We start from the raw sequence: 19,821 nt of genomic DNA on the forward strand, positions 1-19,821 counted from the left end.
CAGCATCCCCAGCCACAGCCCCACAGGCAGAAAGAGAGATGGGGGAGGGAGGAGAGGAGAGAGAGAGACAGAGAGAGTGAGAGAGAGGGAAGGTGAGGGGGAGATGAAAGAGAAAGAGAGATGGGGGAGGGAGGAGAGGAGACAGAGAGAGACAGAGGGAGTGAGAGAGAGGGAAGGTGAGGGGGAGATGATGAGAGAGAAAGAGAGATGGGGGTATAGAGATGTGGGAGTAGATCAAGAGGGAGACAGGAAGGGAGAAAATGAGCAGCAAAAATGACAGGGATGACAGCGGGAGGCAGGGAAAGCTGAGCGAGGTATGGGAGCGGTTTCAACAAGAAGGAATAGAGTAGGAGGAGAGGAAGAAAGAGCATTGTGTGAAAAACAAAAAAAAAGCAAAAGGGGGAGGAGATTCAAGGAGCCGCAGGAAGAGAGAATGAGAGCAAAGGAGCGAAGGAAGAGAGAGAATAAAGGGAGGTGGTAGAGGAGGGTAGAGTGATGAGGGCAAAAACAAGAAAGAGGGGGTGAGCAAAATGAAACAAATAGAACACGAGAGAGAGAGAGGGGGAGAGGGGGAGAGAGAGAGAGGGGGAGAGGGGGAGAGAGAGAGAGAGAGAGTGGTTGAATAGGAAAGAGGGACAAAAATGAAAAAAGGGTAATGGAGGAGGACAGGCTTGGGGAGAGGAAGGCAGCCGTGTCAAATAGGGTCAATTTTCTGTCAGCCTGCTGGCATCACGTACAATGCTGCTTAAAAGCTTTGGTGGCTTTTTTTTTCGGTGACACTCAACGCTGCCTCTTTCCTCTGCCTCCCCCTGACACTGAACACACCCGCTCATACAAACACAACCGACACACCACAACAGTGAACTACAGTGTGAACGATTGGGAACGCAGACGTTTGGCAGACTAACACAATTACACAGACGAACCAAGCACACACTGGAAGCTACTGAAGCAAAGAAACACAACTCCTCCAGAACAATACATCGACAGACGATCCCTCAATCAGATAATAGACTGCAGCAAATGGATGGGTTTGGTATCAATCTAATGACCCTCTGGTCTTGATGCAAACACACACACACACACATACACACACACACACGCCAACCACAGTCCCAACAGAGGTCGCTGACTAGGCAGTGGTTGTAATGTACTTACTAAGGCCAGTGTTGTGGATAAATGTCCACGCACAGACATGAGCTGAGTTTGCAAATGTGACTCATTGAACAAATGTTCATTCCTTCATACAAGAAAACAAGAACACAAGCTGACACCCAATCTGACCCACTGGAGTCATGACAGCACTTGTTTTTTAATCAGAGTAGTAAATCTCACACACGCATCTGCTGCCCAGCTTGGCACTGCCACAGTAAATGCACTGGCACACACGCATGTGCACGCACGCACACGCACGCACGCACACACACACGCACACACACACGCACACACACACACCAAACGGTATGGTATTGAAGAGACACACGAAATAGGAATGCTGCCATTGGATCTTCAGAACAGAATGTGTCTCTACTCTGCATCTCAATCCTCTCAACATATCATATTCAACATCCTGGTTGCTCTCTCACTCCTTCCATCCTCGTATGCTTCAGTACCCATTCTCCTACCACTCTCTTTCCCTCTGCATTATTTCACATTCCTCTTAGCCACATTGCTGCTTTTTGCTCAGCAAGGACCAGGAATAACTTAAAATAGCAAATCAAGCCTCTGTCCAATTAGCTTATGTAATAACCAATGTGTCAAATCTGAGGTGACCCAGTTTGTAAAAATAGAAAATTGTCATAATGCAAAATGATCAATTAGGAGTTACTCTAGGCTTATATTGACACCATCTGTTGCCCAATGAGGATTTTACAAACATAATCCATGTGTTTCAATCATGATGAAGCCATTTCCATGAAATACTGGGAGATGGAACACGAGGAGCCATACAAAAGACACCCTCCCCCCTTCCTCTTCCGCTTCCTTCCTCTCCTCCTCTCCTCCTCTCCCTCTCCTATTACTGAGACTGCTGCATGCACACAAGGCTCGTCACCGTGGAGGAAAACCAGTGAATTCAGAGAGGTAATTCTGCCAGTGGGTTGCTATGGGCAACACGTCACCTAGAGAATCAGCCCTTCACCATACACTCACAGGGAAGTGATTAAACACGACATACGTATCGGTTCGTAAAAAAGAAATACAAAAACAAGAACAAGGGCAGTGGAACTAGCCTTTTCCCATTATATTGTAGCCTCACAGCATCAGACCACAGAGATAAGGAAAAAGGAACACTCGTTCCTGGTAGCGTTCTGTCCCTCAAATGTAAAGAATGAATGGTGGTTCCCAAGTGGAGCAGCCCACGCCCCCCGCCACACACCCCCCCACACCCCCAACCCCCACCCCGCCCAGCCAGCCATGTGAGTCACCGTGCGTCAGCCGCCGGCAGCTCTCTCCCAGCCTCCACCCAGCACAGGCCTTCAGTCACTCATACACATACACACACACACACACACACACACACACACACACACACACACACACACACACAGTCTTGCATGCAGTATATCCATCCTCTTATTTGTCCTTTAACCTGCACTTGTCAGAGAGAGCTATGCACAAACACAAAATAGCCTACATTAGGGAAGGCCTGTGTCCTGAGAACAACAGGGCTACATCACCGACATGAGAAGCATCAGATAGTCGACACCATGACAACTTCAAAGAGGATTGTTAGGATGAGAACACTACCTGACTATGGTAGAATTAGATTGGCCTACTTCATGACAGAGGCGATAGGGTACAGAGGTTTGAACATAATGTCCTACTAGCCTCCCTCTCTGAGGCCGCAGGGGGCCCACAGTTCAGGATTATACAAAGCCTTTCATTGTAGGGCAACACTGCCAGGAGCAGATGCTACAAGGCCTGGACACAGACCTGCCACGAGGCTGCCTGTTTTCAACCTGGACACAGACCTGCCACGAGGCTGCCTGTTTTCAACCTGGACACAGACCAGCAGCTAGGATGCCTGTTTTCAACCTGGACACAGACCTGCCACGAGGCTGCCTGTTTTCAACCTGGACACAGACCAGCAGCTAGGATGCCTGTTTTCAACCTGGACACAGACCTGCCACGAGGCTGCCTGTTATTAACCTGGACACAGACCAGCAGCTAGGCTGCCTGTTTTCAACCTGGACACAGACCTGCCACGAGGCTGCCTGTTATTAACCTGAACACAAACCTGGCTCTGGACATGATCACCAATATCTGAATCAATGATCCGTTCATGCTGACATGCTTGTTTGATGATTGAGGGGATCAAAGATGACATCATCTGCTCATGAGAGTCAACCAGTTGGCAATAGACAAACAGCAATGCCACATCACGTAGCAAACCCTCTGCTTCAGGATCAGTTTACCATAGGTCCAATCCACAACACCCAACAATGACAGACTGAACAGCTCTCTCAATATAAGGGGACTATTGAGTCGCAGGGCAGGTGACGTCACTGCAAAATGGCCAGCTCTCAGTTTATTGACATGAAGCTGTCTACAAAATAAGACCTAAAGTAAACAATACATAAAGCCACTCAGATACTTAGTGAGTAAGTAATACTCCTTACCTCGCCAGACACTCTCCTCCTGTCTCCGGGGACCACTAGAGTATTCCCATTGCTGCCCGGGACAATAGTAGAACCTATACTCATTCTGGGTCCAACTAACATGTACCGTTTGTCTCCGGATCTGTACTGGATGCTGTGGCACAGTGTCCCGTCGTAATTTGGATCTTGTAAGTACTTGGAGGAATAGTCTGTGGCTTTGGAGCACTGCATTACAATCAACACGATGATACTGATGAGAAAAAGCGCTGAAACTGACCCCAAAGTAATCATCAAATAAAATGTAACGTTGTTCTCCTCCTCGACATTTACTGAGCTTTTAACATCAGAAGCTGCAAAAGCTTCTTTGGGCTCCACAGCGTTGATAATCACAGTAGCTGTTGCTGAGAGTGAAACGTTCCCATTGTCTTTTACCAGTATGACCAGTTTATGCTCAGCCTCGTCTGTCTCTGTGAATGACCGAAGTGTCCTGATCTGTCCTGTATAGCGGTCCAAACTAAAGAGACTGTGGTCTGTAACTTCCTGGAGTGAAAACAATAACCAGCCGTTATATCCTATATCAGCGTCATAGGCTCTCACTTTAGTCACCAAATGTCCTGCGTTCACATTGCGGGGAATCTCCTCCACACCTTCAGCGGAACCATTAGCGCTGACTGGATACAAGATCACTGGAGCGTTGTCGTTCTGATCCAGAATGAACACGTTCACTGTGACGTTGCTGCTTAGAGACGGAGTTCCAGAGTCTGTAGCGACAACTTGAAATTGGAACATTTTGAGGATTTCAAAGTCAAAGCTTTTTAGAGCCAATATGTTCCCATTTTCAGGATTAATGTTTAGGAATGATGCTAATTTGTTATGGTCGCCACCGTCTCTCAGAATGTGATATGAAACAAGTGCGTTTTCATTTAAGTCACGATCAGAGGCACTAACTGAAAATACTGAGGCACCTGGGTCGTTATTTTCAGTGACATAGAAAGTATAGGGACTCAGTGAAAACTCTGGTCTGTTATCATTCACATCTGATACAACAACGCTTATAGTCTTTACAGATGACAAGGCTGGTTCTCCTGCATCTTTGGCAACCAGTGTTATATCATACTGAGATTGTTTTTCCCTATCAAGAGGTGACTTTGTGACTACAGAGTACATATTATCTTTTAAATATGGCGTTAATGTGAAAGGGACATCATCACTTTCTATAGAGCAGATAACTTTCCCATTGAGACCAGAGTCCAGATCATTAACACTTATTAGTGCCACCGTGGTTCCGGGTCTAGAGTCTTCGGTGATTGCGTTAGAAAATGACGTCACCTCGATCTCAGGTGCATTGTCATTGACGTCAACAATCTTAACAATAACGCTTTTGTCTGATGTCAAAGGAACAGTTCCTTTATCTGACGCCTGTATATCAATTTCATAGCGATCTTTTATCTCGAAATCTATCAGTCCTTTCACAATAATTTCACCGGTATTGGCCTTTACATCGAAAAGTTTACGTAACTTGCTATTAACATTATTACCGAAAGAGTAAATGACCTCACCGTTTAAACCATCGTCTAAATCGGTGGCGTTTACTTGCACTACTGTTGTGCCAATGGGAGAATTTTCACTGAGCATCACGGAGTATGTATCCTTGGTGAAAACGGGCATATTATCATTTACGTCTAAAACATCCACGATGATGTCTATGGTCCCAGACCTAGGAGGTTTTCCTCCATCAATGGCTGTGAGCAGCAATCTATGACTCCTCGTGGTTTCTTTATCTAGCGGTTTCTGCAAATGTAATATTGGGATTTTACCATCTTCACCTCGATCTTTGACGTCCAAACGAAAATGGTCATTGTGGCTAAGTTTATACTGTTGAATAGAATACGTGTCACCGTCTGGGTCGCGTGCAGCTTGTAGTTGAAATCGCGCCCCTGGTAACGCAGACTCTGAAATCTCCAACCGTTTCTCTTTCTCAGGGAAGCTGGGAGAATGGTCGTTTACATCTAACACCTCCACCTCGACATAATGGATCTCCAGCGGGTTTTCTAGCACCGTTTTCAGGTTGATCAAACACACGCTGCTTCGTTCACACACCTCTTCTCTGTCTATTTTTCGATTCACATACAAGATTCCGTCGTTCTGATTCACCTGAAAAAGGGGCTCGGTCGAACCAGATACGATTCTAAAACCCCTCTGCTTCAAGGTATTCAGGTCTGTTCCCAAATCCTTAGCTATATTCCCCACGACAGTTCCTTCACGAAGCTCCTCAGAGATGGAATATTTTATCTGCGCTGAAACCCCGCTCCAAAACAGAACCAAAGCAACCATGTAGGGAACCCACTGTCTTCGCACCCGCCATAACTCCCATCCTCTTTGTTCCATGTTTTATTGGTATGTAGCAATAATCCACTTCCACTATGCCTCGATTTCAGACTATTGTCTACCCATTACATTTTCACAAAATCATCACTGCTCATTATACTACAGTATGTAGGTAATGGAGCATAAAACATGATACAAATGTCTCTGTCCAAGCTCACCACCGACTGGGATGAAATACCAAACCTGCTAAGGGGCGGACTCATAAGTATGACGAAAATAGTTATCTTTTATGAGATGTATTCTCTTTGCACACTGACACCATGCGATACCAACTCACACTGCAGTATTTTCTTGGCTATATCCTGTACGAAATGGTAGGCTATACACTCTAAAAAAAAATAGGGGTTCAATAAAGGTTCCTCCAGGATCCTCAACGTTTCTCTAAGAACCTTAGGGTTCTTCAGGCTGAAAAATACCCCAATAAGTGCCTCTAAGTACCCTTTATGTGGTGGGGTTCACTGACGAACCCCCCCCCCCCCCCCTTCGAAAGGTAAAGTTGGGTCGCTGTTTCCTCTGAATTGTATGTCTAAATCTCAAATTACATTTGGAGGACTGTCAGTATATTAATATGGTCTACTGTGAACGTCCTCAGGGTGTTAATGCGGTATAACGTCATCGAAAAAGAACGTAGAAAAGGGGGAAAAGACCGTTGTTAACCAGCTAGCAAGTATTAGCCAGTCAGCTTGGTTAGCTATTATTTCCTAAATTAGGTATGTTCTCAAAACTTATCGACCAGCACAATGACCCAGATATTTTCAGATAGGAAATGTTTTTGATGAAATGTCGGCCAGTTTAGGCTACTTGCGGTTTGAGCAGTGACAGTTTGTAGCCTAATTTATCAATAGGTGTTACCTAACGTGACATTGTATCGCCAGAGGTATCGCCAACCGGTAGAGTCATATATAGCCCTCCATCTACATGTATGGCTCTGCGTATAGGAATGATTGCTAGTTACATTGTAATTCGTTTCGAGTGCCTCCTCACTTCTTGTTATCGTCAGCCTAAGGGCTGTAACATCGTTAAACACACTCCCGGGAGAAATGGTCAGTAATTACTACAATGTGTTCTACTACTGTGTTTTAACAGAAAGGCTCAAATTTGAAAATAACTTACTGAAATTAAAAGAGGTAAGCTTCTCACAGCTTATAATTGACAAGGCTTATAATTGATTGTGTTTTGCTGAAAATCCTTTTCCAACTTTTGAAAAGATTCCTAACTGAACCAAAGGGTTCCTCCACAGTTTCAACTTGAATAACCTCTAAAAGAGCCTCCTTTTCTTTTTAAAGTGTACTACTCTAAAGTGCTATCTTGCACCAAAACAGACTAAACCAAACGAGATACGTGGGTATGCAAAACTAGCACACAGAAAACATATTTTAACAAACGCTAGGCCTTGTTATGTTAAGCAGCGTGCAACAAGTGTCCTAAATAACAGAAAGACAGGAAGCAGCTAATAATGTAGTTTTTGTTTGACTATTTCAGGAAAAATCGACCCTGAATACGGCAGATGTTGAATGCTGCAAGATGTCAGCACAGACGGCTGTGGACAGCGACAACTGTTGGGTAACTGCCTCTTAGATCATACCACTCTATCTACTCCACCAGTTCGTATGATTCAGCCACAAATACGACACAACCTTGCTTGCAACAATAATATGTGAAAAGCTGAGGAAATAGAGCATGTTTGCTGAAAATAAAGAAAACAGCACTTCCTGTAGGCTTACTGGTGATACAGGCAGTTAGGATGAGGGATAGGCCTATATTCATTGGGAAAATTAGTTAAACTCCTTACCTCTCCAGAAGCTCTCCTCCTGTGATCGGGGACCACTAGAGTATTCCCATTGCTGCCCGGGACAATAGTAGAACCTATACTCATTCTGGGTCCAACTAACATGTACCGTTTGTCTCCGGATCTGTACTGGATGCTGTGGCATAGTGTCCCGTCATAATTTGGATCTTGTAAATACTTGGAGGAATAGTCTGTGGCTTTGGAGCACTGCATTACAATCAACACGATGATACTGATGAGAAAAAGCGCTGAAACTGACCCCAAAGTAACCATCAAATAAAATGTAACATTGTTCTCCTCCTCGACATTTACTGAGCTTTTAACATCAGAAGCTGCAAATGCCTCTTTGGGCTCCACAGCGTTGATAATCACAGTAGCTGTTGCTGAGAGTGAAACGTTCCCATTGTCTTTTACCAGTATGACCAGTTTATGCTGAGCCTCGTCTGTCTCTGTGAATGACCGAAGTGTCCTGATCTGTCCTGTATAGCGGTCCAAACTAAAGAGACTGTGGTCTGTAACTTCCTGGAGTGAAAATAATAACCAGCCGTTATATCCTATATCAGCGTCATAGGCTCTCACTTTTGTCACCAAATGTCCTGCGTTAACATTGCGGGGAATCTCCTCCACACCTTCAGCGGAACCGTTAGCGCTGACTGGATACAAGATCACTGGAGCGTTGTCGTTCTGATCCAGAATGAACACGTTCACTGTGACGTTGCTGCTTAGAGATGGACTTCCAGAGTCTGTAGCTACAACTTGGAATTGGAACGTTTTAACAGTTTCGAAGTCAAAGCTTTTTAGCGCCAAAATGTCACCATTTTCAGGATTGATGTTTATAAACGATGTGTATTTGTTCTCGTCGCTACCATCTCTCCGAATTTGATATGAAACAAGTGCATTTTCATTTAAGTCACGATCAGAGGCACTCACGGAAAATACTAAGGCGCCTGGGTCGTTATTTTCAGTAACATAGAAAGTATAGGGACTCAGTGAAAACTCTGGTCTGTTATCATTCACATCTGATACAACAACACTTATAGTCTTTACAGATGACAAGGCTGGTTCTCCTGCGTCTTTGGCAACTATCGTTACATCATATTGAGATTGTTTTTCCCTATCCAGTGGTAACTTAGTCACTACAGAGTACATATTATTTTGTAATGACGGAGTTAATGTGAAAGGGACGTCTTCATTTATAGAACAGATAACTTTCCCATTTAGATCAGAGTCTAGGTCATTAACACTGATTACTGCGACCGTGGTTCCTGGTCTAGAATCCTCGGGGATTGCGTTAGAAAATGACGTCACCTCTATCTCTGGCGCATTATCGTTTACGTCAACAATCTTCACAATAACGCTTTTTTCCGTTGTCAAATGAGCAGTTCCCCTATCAGATGCCTGTATATCAATTTCATAGCTATCTTTAGCCTCAAAATCTATAATTCCTTTCACAATGATTTCACCGCTATTGGCATCTACATCGAAAAGTTTGCGTAATCTACTATTCACGTTGTTACCAAAAGAGTAAATGACCTCGCCATTTGAACCTTCATCCACATCGGTGGCGTTTACCTGTATAACAGTTGTGCCAATTGGGGAATTTTCATTAAGCATCACAGAATATGAATCTTTAGAAAAAACGGGCATGTTATCATTTACATCTAATACGTCCACGTTTATTTCGACAGCCCCAGACCTGGGAGGTTTTCCTCCATCAATGGCTGTGAGCAGTAATCTATGACTCCTATTTACCTCTCTATCTAATGGCTTCTGTAGATTTAGAATGGGTATTTTCCCATCTTCACCTCGGTCCTTAACTTCCAAACGGAAATGGTCATTGTGGCTAAGTTTATACTGTTGAATAGAATATACGGCCCCGTCTGGATCAAGCGCAGCTTGTAACTGAAATCGCGCCCCTGGTAAGGCAGACTCTGGAATTTCCAACCTTTTCTCTTTCTCAGGGAAGATGGGTGAGTGGTCATTTACATCTTGTATCTCTACCGCGACATAATGGATTTCCAGCGGGTTTTCTAGCACCGTTTTCAGGTTGATCGAACACACGCTGCTCCGTTCACACACCTCCTCTCTGTCTATTTTTCGGTTCACATACAAGATGCCGTCGTTCTGATTTACCTGAAAAAGGGGCTCAGTCGAGCCAGATACGATTCTAAATCCCCTTTGCTTCAGGGTGCTCAGATCAAGTCCCAAATCCTTAGCTATATTCCCCACGACAGTTCCTTCCCTAACCTCTTCAGAAATCGAGTATCTTATCTGAGCCGAAGATCCGCTCCAAAACAGAGCCAAAGCAACCATGTAGCCGACCCAATGTCGCTCCCGCCATGCCCCGCGTCCTCTTTGTTCCATGTTTAAAGGTGAAATAAGAATCCACTTCCACGATTCCTCGATAAGCGACAACTGTCTATTACATTTCCAAGATATCGTAACTGAGCACTATCTCATAATATAGAGAACATTGAGGTTTTAGATCTGTGTTTTTCTCCAAGACCACAATTGTATGCTAGTCTGCCAGCAACGAAATACCCACCAGCTATAAGGGGCGGACTCATAAGTAGGCATGACGAGCAGCGTTCTTTCATGGGCGATATTCTACCAGCACACTGACACCATGCGATCCCATGTTACATTGCAGAATTGTATAGCCTAATTATATATTGCTAGAAAATGTGATACAGTAGAACAAAACGAACAACATAAGACATAAGAACTAATGTGAATATTCAAAACTGGGAGACACATGGAAAGCATTGAATTGCGAATGTCTAACAGCGTGATCAAAAGTGTGCAACAGGTGTTCCATACAGAAGACCAAGAACGTTAAACTGCTATAATAGAGCCTTTACACTTTGACTATTTCAACAAAGATTGACACTGCAAGGGCAACATTAGCAACGTTTCAGCACCATGGACAGCGAGTGCAGAAATTTAGCTACTTCCGTGACAGCGCCAGTTGGGATCACACAACTTCTCCAAGACCACAATTGTATGCTCGTCTGCCAGCGACGAAATACCTACCAACTATAAGCGGCATACTCATAAGAAGTCATGACGAAAAGCGTTCTTTCATGGGCGATATTCTACTAGCACACTGACACTATGCGATCCCCTGTTACATTGCAGAATTGTGTCGGCTTATTACATCTTGCACAAACGTTTACACCAAGTGCTATATGAGAGCAAAACAAACAAAAAAAGACTGACCAAATTCTAATGTGGATAGGCAAAACGGGGACAGACCTGGGAAACGCTTGAATGCCAATGTCAAACAGCATTTTCAAAACTGTGTCGCACACAGAACTACAAGAAAGTTAAGAAATATTTCAACGGGGACAGAAGACTGCTACAAATAGGCCAACAGTCTTTACGTTAACTTGTTTTGTTTTTTTAAACAAGGCTGACCACTGCAAGGGCTACATTAGAAAACCACAATATTTCAGCACCATGGAAAGCGACATCTCCGGGGCGCAGCAGTTTCGATACAATCTGTGACAGCGCTATTTGAGATCACAAAACGATGTATGCTAGCTCGCCAGCTGCTATGCAGGCAAAATACTACATAATTCCAAATTATTTACAAAACCTCACTTTTAACAATCAATGATTTCCTGATGTATTCAGGGCATTTTTAAAAAAGTATTTCCTGTAGAACAAAGGGATGTGGTGAGGACAGGCAGGAGATGTTGTTTTAGGACAGTGTTTTATTCCTTACCTCTCCTGAAGCTCTCCTCCTGTGATCGGGGACCACTAGAGTATTCCCATTGCTGCCCGGGACAATGGTAGAACCTATACTCATTCTGGGTCCAACTAACATGTACCGTTTGTCTCCGGATCTGTACTGGATGCTGTGGCACAATGTCCCGTCGTAATTCGGATCTTGTAAATACTTGGAGGAATAGTCTGTGGCTTTGGAGCACTGCATTACAATCAACACGATGATACTGATGAGAAAAAGCGCTGAAACTGACCCCAAAGTAATCATCAAATAAAATGTAACGTTGTTCTCCTCCTCAACATTTACTGAGCTTTTAACATCAGAAGCTGCAAAAGCTTCTTTGGGCTCCACAGCATTGATAATCACAGTAGCTGTTGCTGAGAGTGAAACGTTCCCATTGTCTTTTACCAGTATGACCAGTTTATGCTCAGCCTCGTCTGTCTCTGTGAATGACCGAAGTGTCCTGATCTGTCCTGTATAGCGGTCCAAACTAAAGAGACTGTGGTCTGTAACTTCCTGGAGTGAAAATAATAACCAGCCGTTATATCCTATATCAGCGTCATAGGCTCTCACTTTAGTCACCAAATGTCCTGCGTTAACATTGCGGGGAATCTCCTCCACACCTTCAGCGGAACCGTTAGCGCTGACTGGATACAAGATCACTGGAGCGTTGTCGTTCTGATCCAGAATGAACACGTTCACTGTGACGTTGCTGCTTAGTGATGGAGTTCCAGAGTCCGTAGCTACAACTTGGAATTTAAATGTTTTCAAAGTTTCAAAGTCAAAGCTTTTTAGCGCCAAAATGTTCCCATTGTCAGGATTAATGTTTAGAAATGATGCTAATTTGTTCTCGTCGCCACCGTCTCTCAGAATATGATATGATACAAGTGTGTTTTCATTTAAGTCACGATCAGTGGCACTAACTGAAAACACAAAGGCCCCTGGGTCATTATTTTCAGTAACATAGAAAGTATAGGGACTCAGTGAAAACTCTGGTCTGTTATCATTCACATCTGATACAACAACGCTTATAGTCTTTACAGATGACAAGGCTGGTTCTCCTGCATCTTTGGCAACTATTGTCACATCATATTGAGATTGTTTTTCCCTATCCAGTGGTGACTTGGTGACTACAGAGTACATGTTATCCTGTAAAGACGGCATTAGTTTAAAAGGGACATTTTCACTTATAGAGCACATAACTTTCCCATTGACACCAGAGTCCAAATCATTAACACTGATTAATGCCACTGTGGTTCCGGGTCTAGAGTCTTCAGGGATTGCCTTAGAAAATGATGTGACCTCTATCTCGGGAGCGTTGTCGTTGAGGTCGACAATTCTTACTTTTACACTTTTGTCTGTTGTCAAAGGTGCAGATCCCTTATCAGATGCCTGTATATCGATCTCAAAGTTATCTTTTACCTCAAAATCTATCAGTCCTTTGACAATGATGTGCCCTGAATTGGTATCTACATCGAAAAGTTTACGTAATTTATCATTCACATTACTACCGAATGAGTAAATGACGTCACCGTTTGAACCTTCGTCCAAATCCGTAGCATTTACTTGTATGACAGTTGTGCCAATGGGAGAATTTTCAGTCAGCGTAACCGAGTACGTGTCCTTGGTGAACACGGGGATATTGTCATTCACATCTAAAACGTCAACAATGATTTCGACAGTTCCAGAACGAGGAGGTTTTCCTCCATCAATCGCTGTGAGTAGAAGTCTATGCCTGCTAGTTGCTTCCCTGTCTAGCGGCTTCTGCAAATGTAAAACAGGGATTTTACCATCTTCACCTCGATCTCTCACCTCCAAACGGAAATGTTCATTCTGACTAAGTTTATATTGCTGAACAGAGTATGGGCCACCATCTGCGTCGCTCGCAGCTTGCAGTTGAAATCGCGCCCCGGGTAACGCGGATTCGTATATCTCCAACCGTTTTTCTTTCTCAGGGAAGCTAGGAGAATGGTCGTTTACATCTAACACTTCCACCGCGACATAATGGATCTCCAGCGGGTTTTCTAGCACCGTTTTCAGGTTGATCAAACACACGCTGCTCCGTTCACAGACCTCTTCTCTGTCTATTTTTCGGTTCACATACAATATTCCGTCGTTCTGATTTACCTGAAAAAGGGGCTCAGTCGAGCCAGATACGATTCTAAATCCCCTTTGCTTCAGGGTGCTCAGATCAAGTCCCAAATCCTTAGCTATATTCCCCACGACAGTTCCTTCCCTAACCTCTTCAGAAATCGAGTATCGTATCTGAGCCGAAGATTCGCTCCAAAACAGAGCCAAAGCAACCATGTAGCCGACCCAATGTCGCTCCCGCCATGCCCCGCGTCCTCTTTGTTCCATGTTTAAAGGTGAAATAAGAATCCACTTCCACGATTCCTCGATAAGCGACAACTGTCTATTACATTTCCAAGATATCGTCACTGAGCACTATCTCATAATATAGAGAACATTGAGGTTTTAGATCTGTGTTTTTCTCCAAGACCACAATTGTATGCTAGTCTGCCAGCAACGAAATACCCACCAGCTATAAGGGGCGGACTCATAAATAGGCATGACGAGCAGCGTTCTTTCATGGGCGATATTCTACCAGCACACTGACACCATGCGATCCCATGTTACATTGCAGAATTGTATAGCCTAATTATATATTGCTAGAAAATGTGATACAGTAGAACAAAACGAACAACATAAGACATAAGAACTAATGTGAATGTTCAAAACTGGGAGACACATGGGAAGCATTGAATTGCGAATGTCTAACAGCGTGATCAAAAGTGTGCAACAGGTGTTCCATACAGAAGACCAAGAACGTTAAACTGCTATAATAGAGCCTTTACACTTTGACTATTTCAACAAAGATTGACACTGCAAGGGCAACATTAGCAACTATTCAGCACCATGGACAGCGAGTGCAGAAATTTAGCTACTTCCGTGACAGCGCCAGTTGGGATCACACAACTTCTCCAAGACCACAATTGTATGCTCGTCTGCCAGCGACGAAATACCCACCAACTATAAGCGGCATACTCATAAGAAGTCATGACGAAAATCGTTCTTTCATGGGCGATATTCTACTAGCACACTGACACTATGCGATCCTATGTTACATTGCAGAATTGTGTCGGCTTATTACATCTTGCACAAACGTTTACACCAAGTGGTATATGAGAGCAAAACAAACAAAAAAAGACTTACCAAATTCTAATGTGGATAGGCAAAACGGGGACAGACATGGGAAACGCTTGAATGCCAATGTCAAACAGCATTTTCAAAACTGTGTCGCACACAGAACAACAAAAAAGTTAAGAAATATTTCAACGGGGACAGAAGACTGCTACAAATAGGCCAACAGCCTTTACGTTAACTTGTTTTTTTTTAAAACAAGGCTGACCACTGCAAGGGCTACATTAGAAAGTCACAATATTTCAGCACCATGGAAAGCGACATCTCCGGGGCGCAGCAGTTTAGATACAATCTGTGACAGCGCTATTTGAGATCACAAAACGATGTATGCTAGCTCGCCAGATGCTCGACATACTACATAATTACAAATTATTTACAAAACCTCACTTTTAACAATCAATGATTTCCTGATGTATTCAGGGCATTTTAAAAAAAGTATTTCCTGTAGAACAAAGGGATGTGGTGAGGACAGGCAGGAGATGTTGTTTTAGGACAGTGTTTTATTCCTTACCTCTCCTGAAGCTCTCCTCCTGTGATCGGGGACCACTAGAGTATTCCCATTGCTGCCCGGGACAATGGTAGAACCTATACTCATTCTGGGTCCAACTAACATGTACCGTTTGTCTCCGGATCTGTACTGGATGCTGTGGCACAATGTCCCGTCGTAATTCGGATCTTGTAAATACTTGGAGGAATAGTCTGTGGCTTTGGAGCACTGCATTACAATCAACACGATGATACTGATGAGAAAAAGCGCTGAAACTGACCCCAAAGTAATCATCAAATAAAATGTAACGTTGTTCTCCTCCTCGACATTTACTGAGCTTTTAACATCAGAAGCTGCAAAAGCTTCTTTGGGCTCCACAGCGTTGATAATCACAGTAGCTGTTGCTGAGAGTGAAACGTTCCCATTGTCTTTTACCAGTATGACCAGTTTATGCTCAGCCTCGTCTGTCTCTGTGAATGACCGAAGTGTCCTGATCTGTCCTGTATAGCGGTCCAAACTAAAGAGACTGTGGTCTGTAACTTCCTGGAGTGAAAATAATAACCAGCCGTTATATCCTATATCAGCGTCATAGGCTCTCACTTTAGTCACCAAATGTCCTGCGTTAACATTGCGGGGAATCTCCTCCACACCTTCAGCGGAACCGTTAGCGCTGACTGGATACAAGATCACTGGAGCGTTGTCGTTCTGATCCAGAATGAACACGTTCACTGTGACGTTGCTGCTTAGTGATGGAGTTCCAGAGTCCGTAGCTACAACTTGGAATTTAAATGTTTTCAAAGTTTCAAAGTCAAAGCTTTTTAGCGCCAAAATGTTCCCATTGTCAGGATTAATGTTTAGAAATGATGCTAATTTGTTCTCGTCGCCACCGTCTCTCAGAATATGATATGATACAAGTGTGTTTTCATTTAAGTCACGATCAGTGGCACTAACTGAAAACACAAAGGACCCTGGGTCATTATTTTCAGTAACATAGAAAGTATAGGGACTCAGTGAAAACTCTGGTCTGTTATCATTCACATCTGATACAACAACGCTTATAGTCTTTACAGATGACAAGGCTGGTTCTCCTGCATCTTTGGCAACTATTGTCACATCATATTGAGATTGTTTTTCCCTATCCAGTGGTGACTTGGTGACTACAGAGTACATGTTATCCTGTAAAGACGGCATTAGTTTAAAAGGGACATTTTTACTTATAGAGCACATAACTTTCCCATTGACACCAGAGTCCAAATCATTAACACTGATTAATGCCACTGTGGTTCCGGGTCTAGAGTCTTCAGGGATTGCCTTAGAAAATGATGTGACCTCTATCTCGGGAGCGTTGTCGTTGAGGTCGACAATTCTTACTTTTACACTTTTGTCTGTTGTCAAAGGTGCAGATCCCTTATCAGATGCCTGTATATCGATCTCAAAGTTATCTTTTACCTCAAAATCTATCAGTCCTTTGACAATGATGTGCCCTGAATTGGTATCTACATCGAAAAGTTTACGTAATTTATCATTCACATTACTACCGAATGAGTAAATGACGTCACCGTTTGAACCTTCGTCCAAATCCGTAGCATTTACTTGTATGACAGTTGTGCCAATGGGAGAATTTTCAGTCAGCGTAACCGAGTACGTGTCCTTGGTGAACACGGGGATATTGTCATTCACATCTAAAACGTCAACAATGATTTCGACAGTTCCAGAACGAGGAGGTTTTCCTCCATCAATCGCTGTGAGTAGAAGTCTATGCCTGCTAGTTGCTTCCCTGTCTAGCGGCTTCTGCAAATGTAAAACAGGGATTTTACCATCTTCACCTCGATCTCTCACCTCCAAACGGAAATGTTCATTCTGACTAAGTTTATACTGCTGAACAGAGTATGGGCCACCATCTGCGTCGCTCGCAGCTTGCAGTTGAAATCGCGCCCCTGGTAACACGGACTCGGAAATCTCTAACCGTTTCTCTTTTTCTGGGAAGCTGGGTGAGTGGTCGTTTACATCTAACACCTCCACCGCGACATAATGGATCTCCAGCGGGTTTTCTAGCACCATTTTCAGGTTGATCAAACACACGCTACTCCGTTCACACACCTCCTCTCGGTCTATTTTTCGGTTCACATACAAGATGCCGTCGTTCTGATTTACCTGGAAAAGGGGCTCAGTCGAACCAGATACGATTCTAAATCCCCTCTCCTTCAGGGTGCTCAGATCCAATCCCAAATCATTAGCTATATTCCCCACGACAGTTCCTGCCTTAACCTCTTCAGAAATCGAATGTCTTATCTGCGCCGAAGCCATGTTCCAAAAAAGAGCGAGAACCAAAGCAACCACGTAGACGACCCGTCGTTCTCGCCAAGCCCCGCATCCTCTTTGTTCCATGTTGCTGAGATACATACGAAGAATCCACCGTATTTCCAATATCCCTCTACTAGGGTAGCTGTCTAGTCATTGCATTTCCAAAGAAAACCCACTTTTCATTATCCTATGTTGATCATGTAGAATTTAGTTGTTAATTTCTCCTCCAAGCTCACACTGTAGGCTACCTATACGGACAGCGAAGAAATACTGTAACAAACAACTTTCTAGGGGCGGACTCATACGAATGACGAAATGCGGTCATTTATAATCCTTATTCTACTTCCGCACTGACACCATGCGATTCCACCTCATATTGCAGGACATGATAGCTATAGACTGATTATATCCTGTCATTGTTACTACTCCAACACCATCTTGATAGAACAATAACATATCAATACAACGTCCCTTAAAAGCAAAGGCACCGTAATAGAATGACCATGTTGTTCATGCATATGTTGAACATGTTTTGAAGTCTTACACAAACATGAAAGCCTATTATATCTCTCAACAAAGACAGTAGAATGGATATATATCCTATACAATTATTGAAAGTGTAGCCTTGTAAAAGTTGACCGGGACTGAATGGACACCTTTAAATCCTTGAACTCGCACCACCCTTATTGGACAGAACCAGGCACGTGCACAGATCCGGCACAAGGGGGGCTTGAGCCCCTGCCCTTTTGCCCTCAGAGTCAAAACGTGCCTTTTTTGTCTGGTGTGAATTGTATTTAGTTTTTTCTTTATTTGTTATTGAAATTCTATCAAATATAAAGAGGTAAATGTATAGTAGTATTTACGAAAAATTACACCGTATCAATTTAAAAATGACTCTCCCCCCACCCCCCTTCCAAATGGTTTTGTCTCAATCGATCAATCTACGTCGCATCTTCCGACATTCCGAATACAACATGTCATGAAAAGCACCGCTTCCCCAGATCCAGTTCGGTTACGGTGAATGATATCACTCAGGTAGCCAGTGTTTTAATTATGAAACCACGATTAAACAACACTTACTTAATTTTTATGTTATATATCCGTTAAAAAAAACTATGAAGTAGGTCAGTAGGACTTGCCACCTTCACGCTGTAATTTCGTCATTACCAGCCTCGGTATTCGCGAGCAACCAAGCTAGTCTAATTATCATTAAAACGACGTTATCTCCGTCATGTAGGACAACTTACAAATATGCAATTCATTTCTGAAGCAGGTAGTTACGTTTTGCATAGGTTTGGTAGTTAAGTGATTAGTCACCCCTTTTTCTAGTATTTAGGCCTATCATTGTTTTTCTTTGTAATGTTTATTTATGTTAATGTTTGTTATGTTGTTTAAACAGGTGTTTTAGCTATATGGCTAGGTTTACATTTATTACCTTAGAGATGTTTTCTTTATATAGGCCTATTTATTATTTTTTATTTATTTTAATTATTCATTGAAATGATTTATTTAATGTGTTTTATCTTTTGTTATTCCTGTTCCTGGAATAAAGATTGAAGACTAAGGTTTATGTGATGTCTGTGTGAATTTCTGTTGTAGACAGGGTGATACAGTACAATCTGTAGAGCATGAACCATGAACCATGCCACACAAGGTATGATCTGTTTGAATGCCATTAAATTGCATTCTTCCTAACTTTCTTTCTCAATGAAACCACTGATCTAATGTGACTGAATTGGTCTAAACAACTGAACACATGACTGACTGCATTACTTACACTGACTAACTTGCATTACTACATCAAATATGTGGTTTATTCATAGAATAATGTGTTCCAGTATAATTTAAACAGGTCCCATGTTATAAAAATAATGTGTGATTATGGATGGCGGCGGTGTGGCAAGGTGAATGCCCTTTTTTTTTTGCTTGAGCCCCTGCCCCTCAAAATGTCTGTGCACGGCCCTGGACAGAACGTATAAAAGGGGGGGAAATTACTGTTGCTAACCAGCTAGCAAATATTAGCCAGTCAGCTTGGTTAGCTATTATATCATGTATGTTCTCAAATGCTATCTACCCGCAAAATGACCCAGATATTTTCAGATATTAAATGTATTTTATGTCATGTTGGCCAGCTTAGGTTACATGCCACTTGAGCATTGATAGTTTGTATCCTAATTTATCAATAGGTGTTACCTAACGTGACATAACGGGACAACACCCTCGGTGGTCAAAACACGCCATCTGCTCCACCAGTTCATCTGTTTCTAGCAAAGGTGCTAAATCATAGCTTTATGAAAATAACAAAAAGTTGTTTTTGGTTACC

At 43.0% G+C, this 19,821-nt stretch overlaps 3 protein-coding genes across 3 annotated transcripts in view; all 3 read right to left on the minus strand.

Moving 5' to 3' along the window:
• The window catches only part of LOC310816215 (protocadherin alpha-C2-like), a gene marked incomplete at its 5' end in the record, with an annotated part of 112,204 nt that extends 102,064 nt beyond the window's left edge, over positions 1-10,140 (minus strand). The window contains 2 exons of the mRNA XM_083686272.1: positions 3,621-3,715; positions 7,773-10,140. Of these exons, the coding sequence (XP_083542398.1) occupies positions 3,621-3,715; positions 7,773-10,140 (2,463 nt within the window). The remainder of the gene's footprint in view (positions 1-3,620; positions 3,716-7,772) is intronic.
• Positions 10,141-11,479: 1,339 nt separating this feature from the next.
• LOC310816087 (protocadherin alpha-8-like) lies at positions 11,480-13,864 on the minus strand (the record flags this gene model as incomplete). Its single annotated transcript, XM_083686094.1, has 1 exon — positions 11,480-13,864. The coding sequence occupies one exon, from the start codon at positions 13,862-13,864 to the stop codon at positions 11,480-11,482; it is 2,385 nt and encodes a 794-aa protein (XP_083542220.1).
• Positions 13,865-15,194: 1,330 nt separating this feature from the next.
• Positions 15,195-17,582, minus strand: LOC310816088 (protocadherin alpha-8-like; the record flags this gene model as incomplete). Its single annotated transcript, XM_083686095.1, has 1 exon — positions 15,195-17,582. One exon carries the CDS (start codon positions 17,580-17,582, stop codon positions 15,195-15,197), a length of 2,388 nt encoding a protein of 795 aa, XP_083542221.1.
• Between the last annotated feature and the right edge of the window lie 2,239 nt (positions 17,583-19,821).

The sequence above is a fragment of the Argentina silus genome (genome assembly GCF_951799395.1).
Source record: "Argentina silus genome assembly, chromosome: 15".
In the NCBI taxonomy this organism is placed as follows: Eukaryota; Metazoa; Chordata; class Actinopteri; order Argentiniformes; family Argentinidae; genus Argentina; species Argentina silus.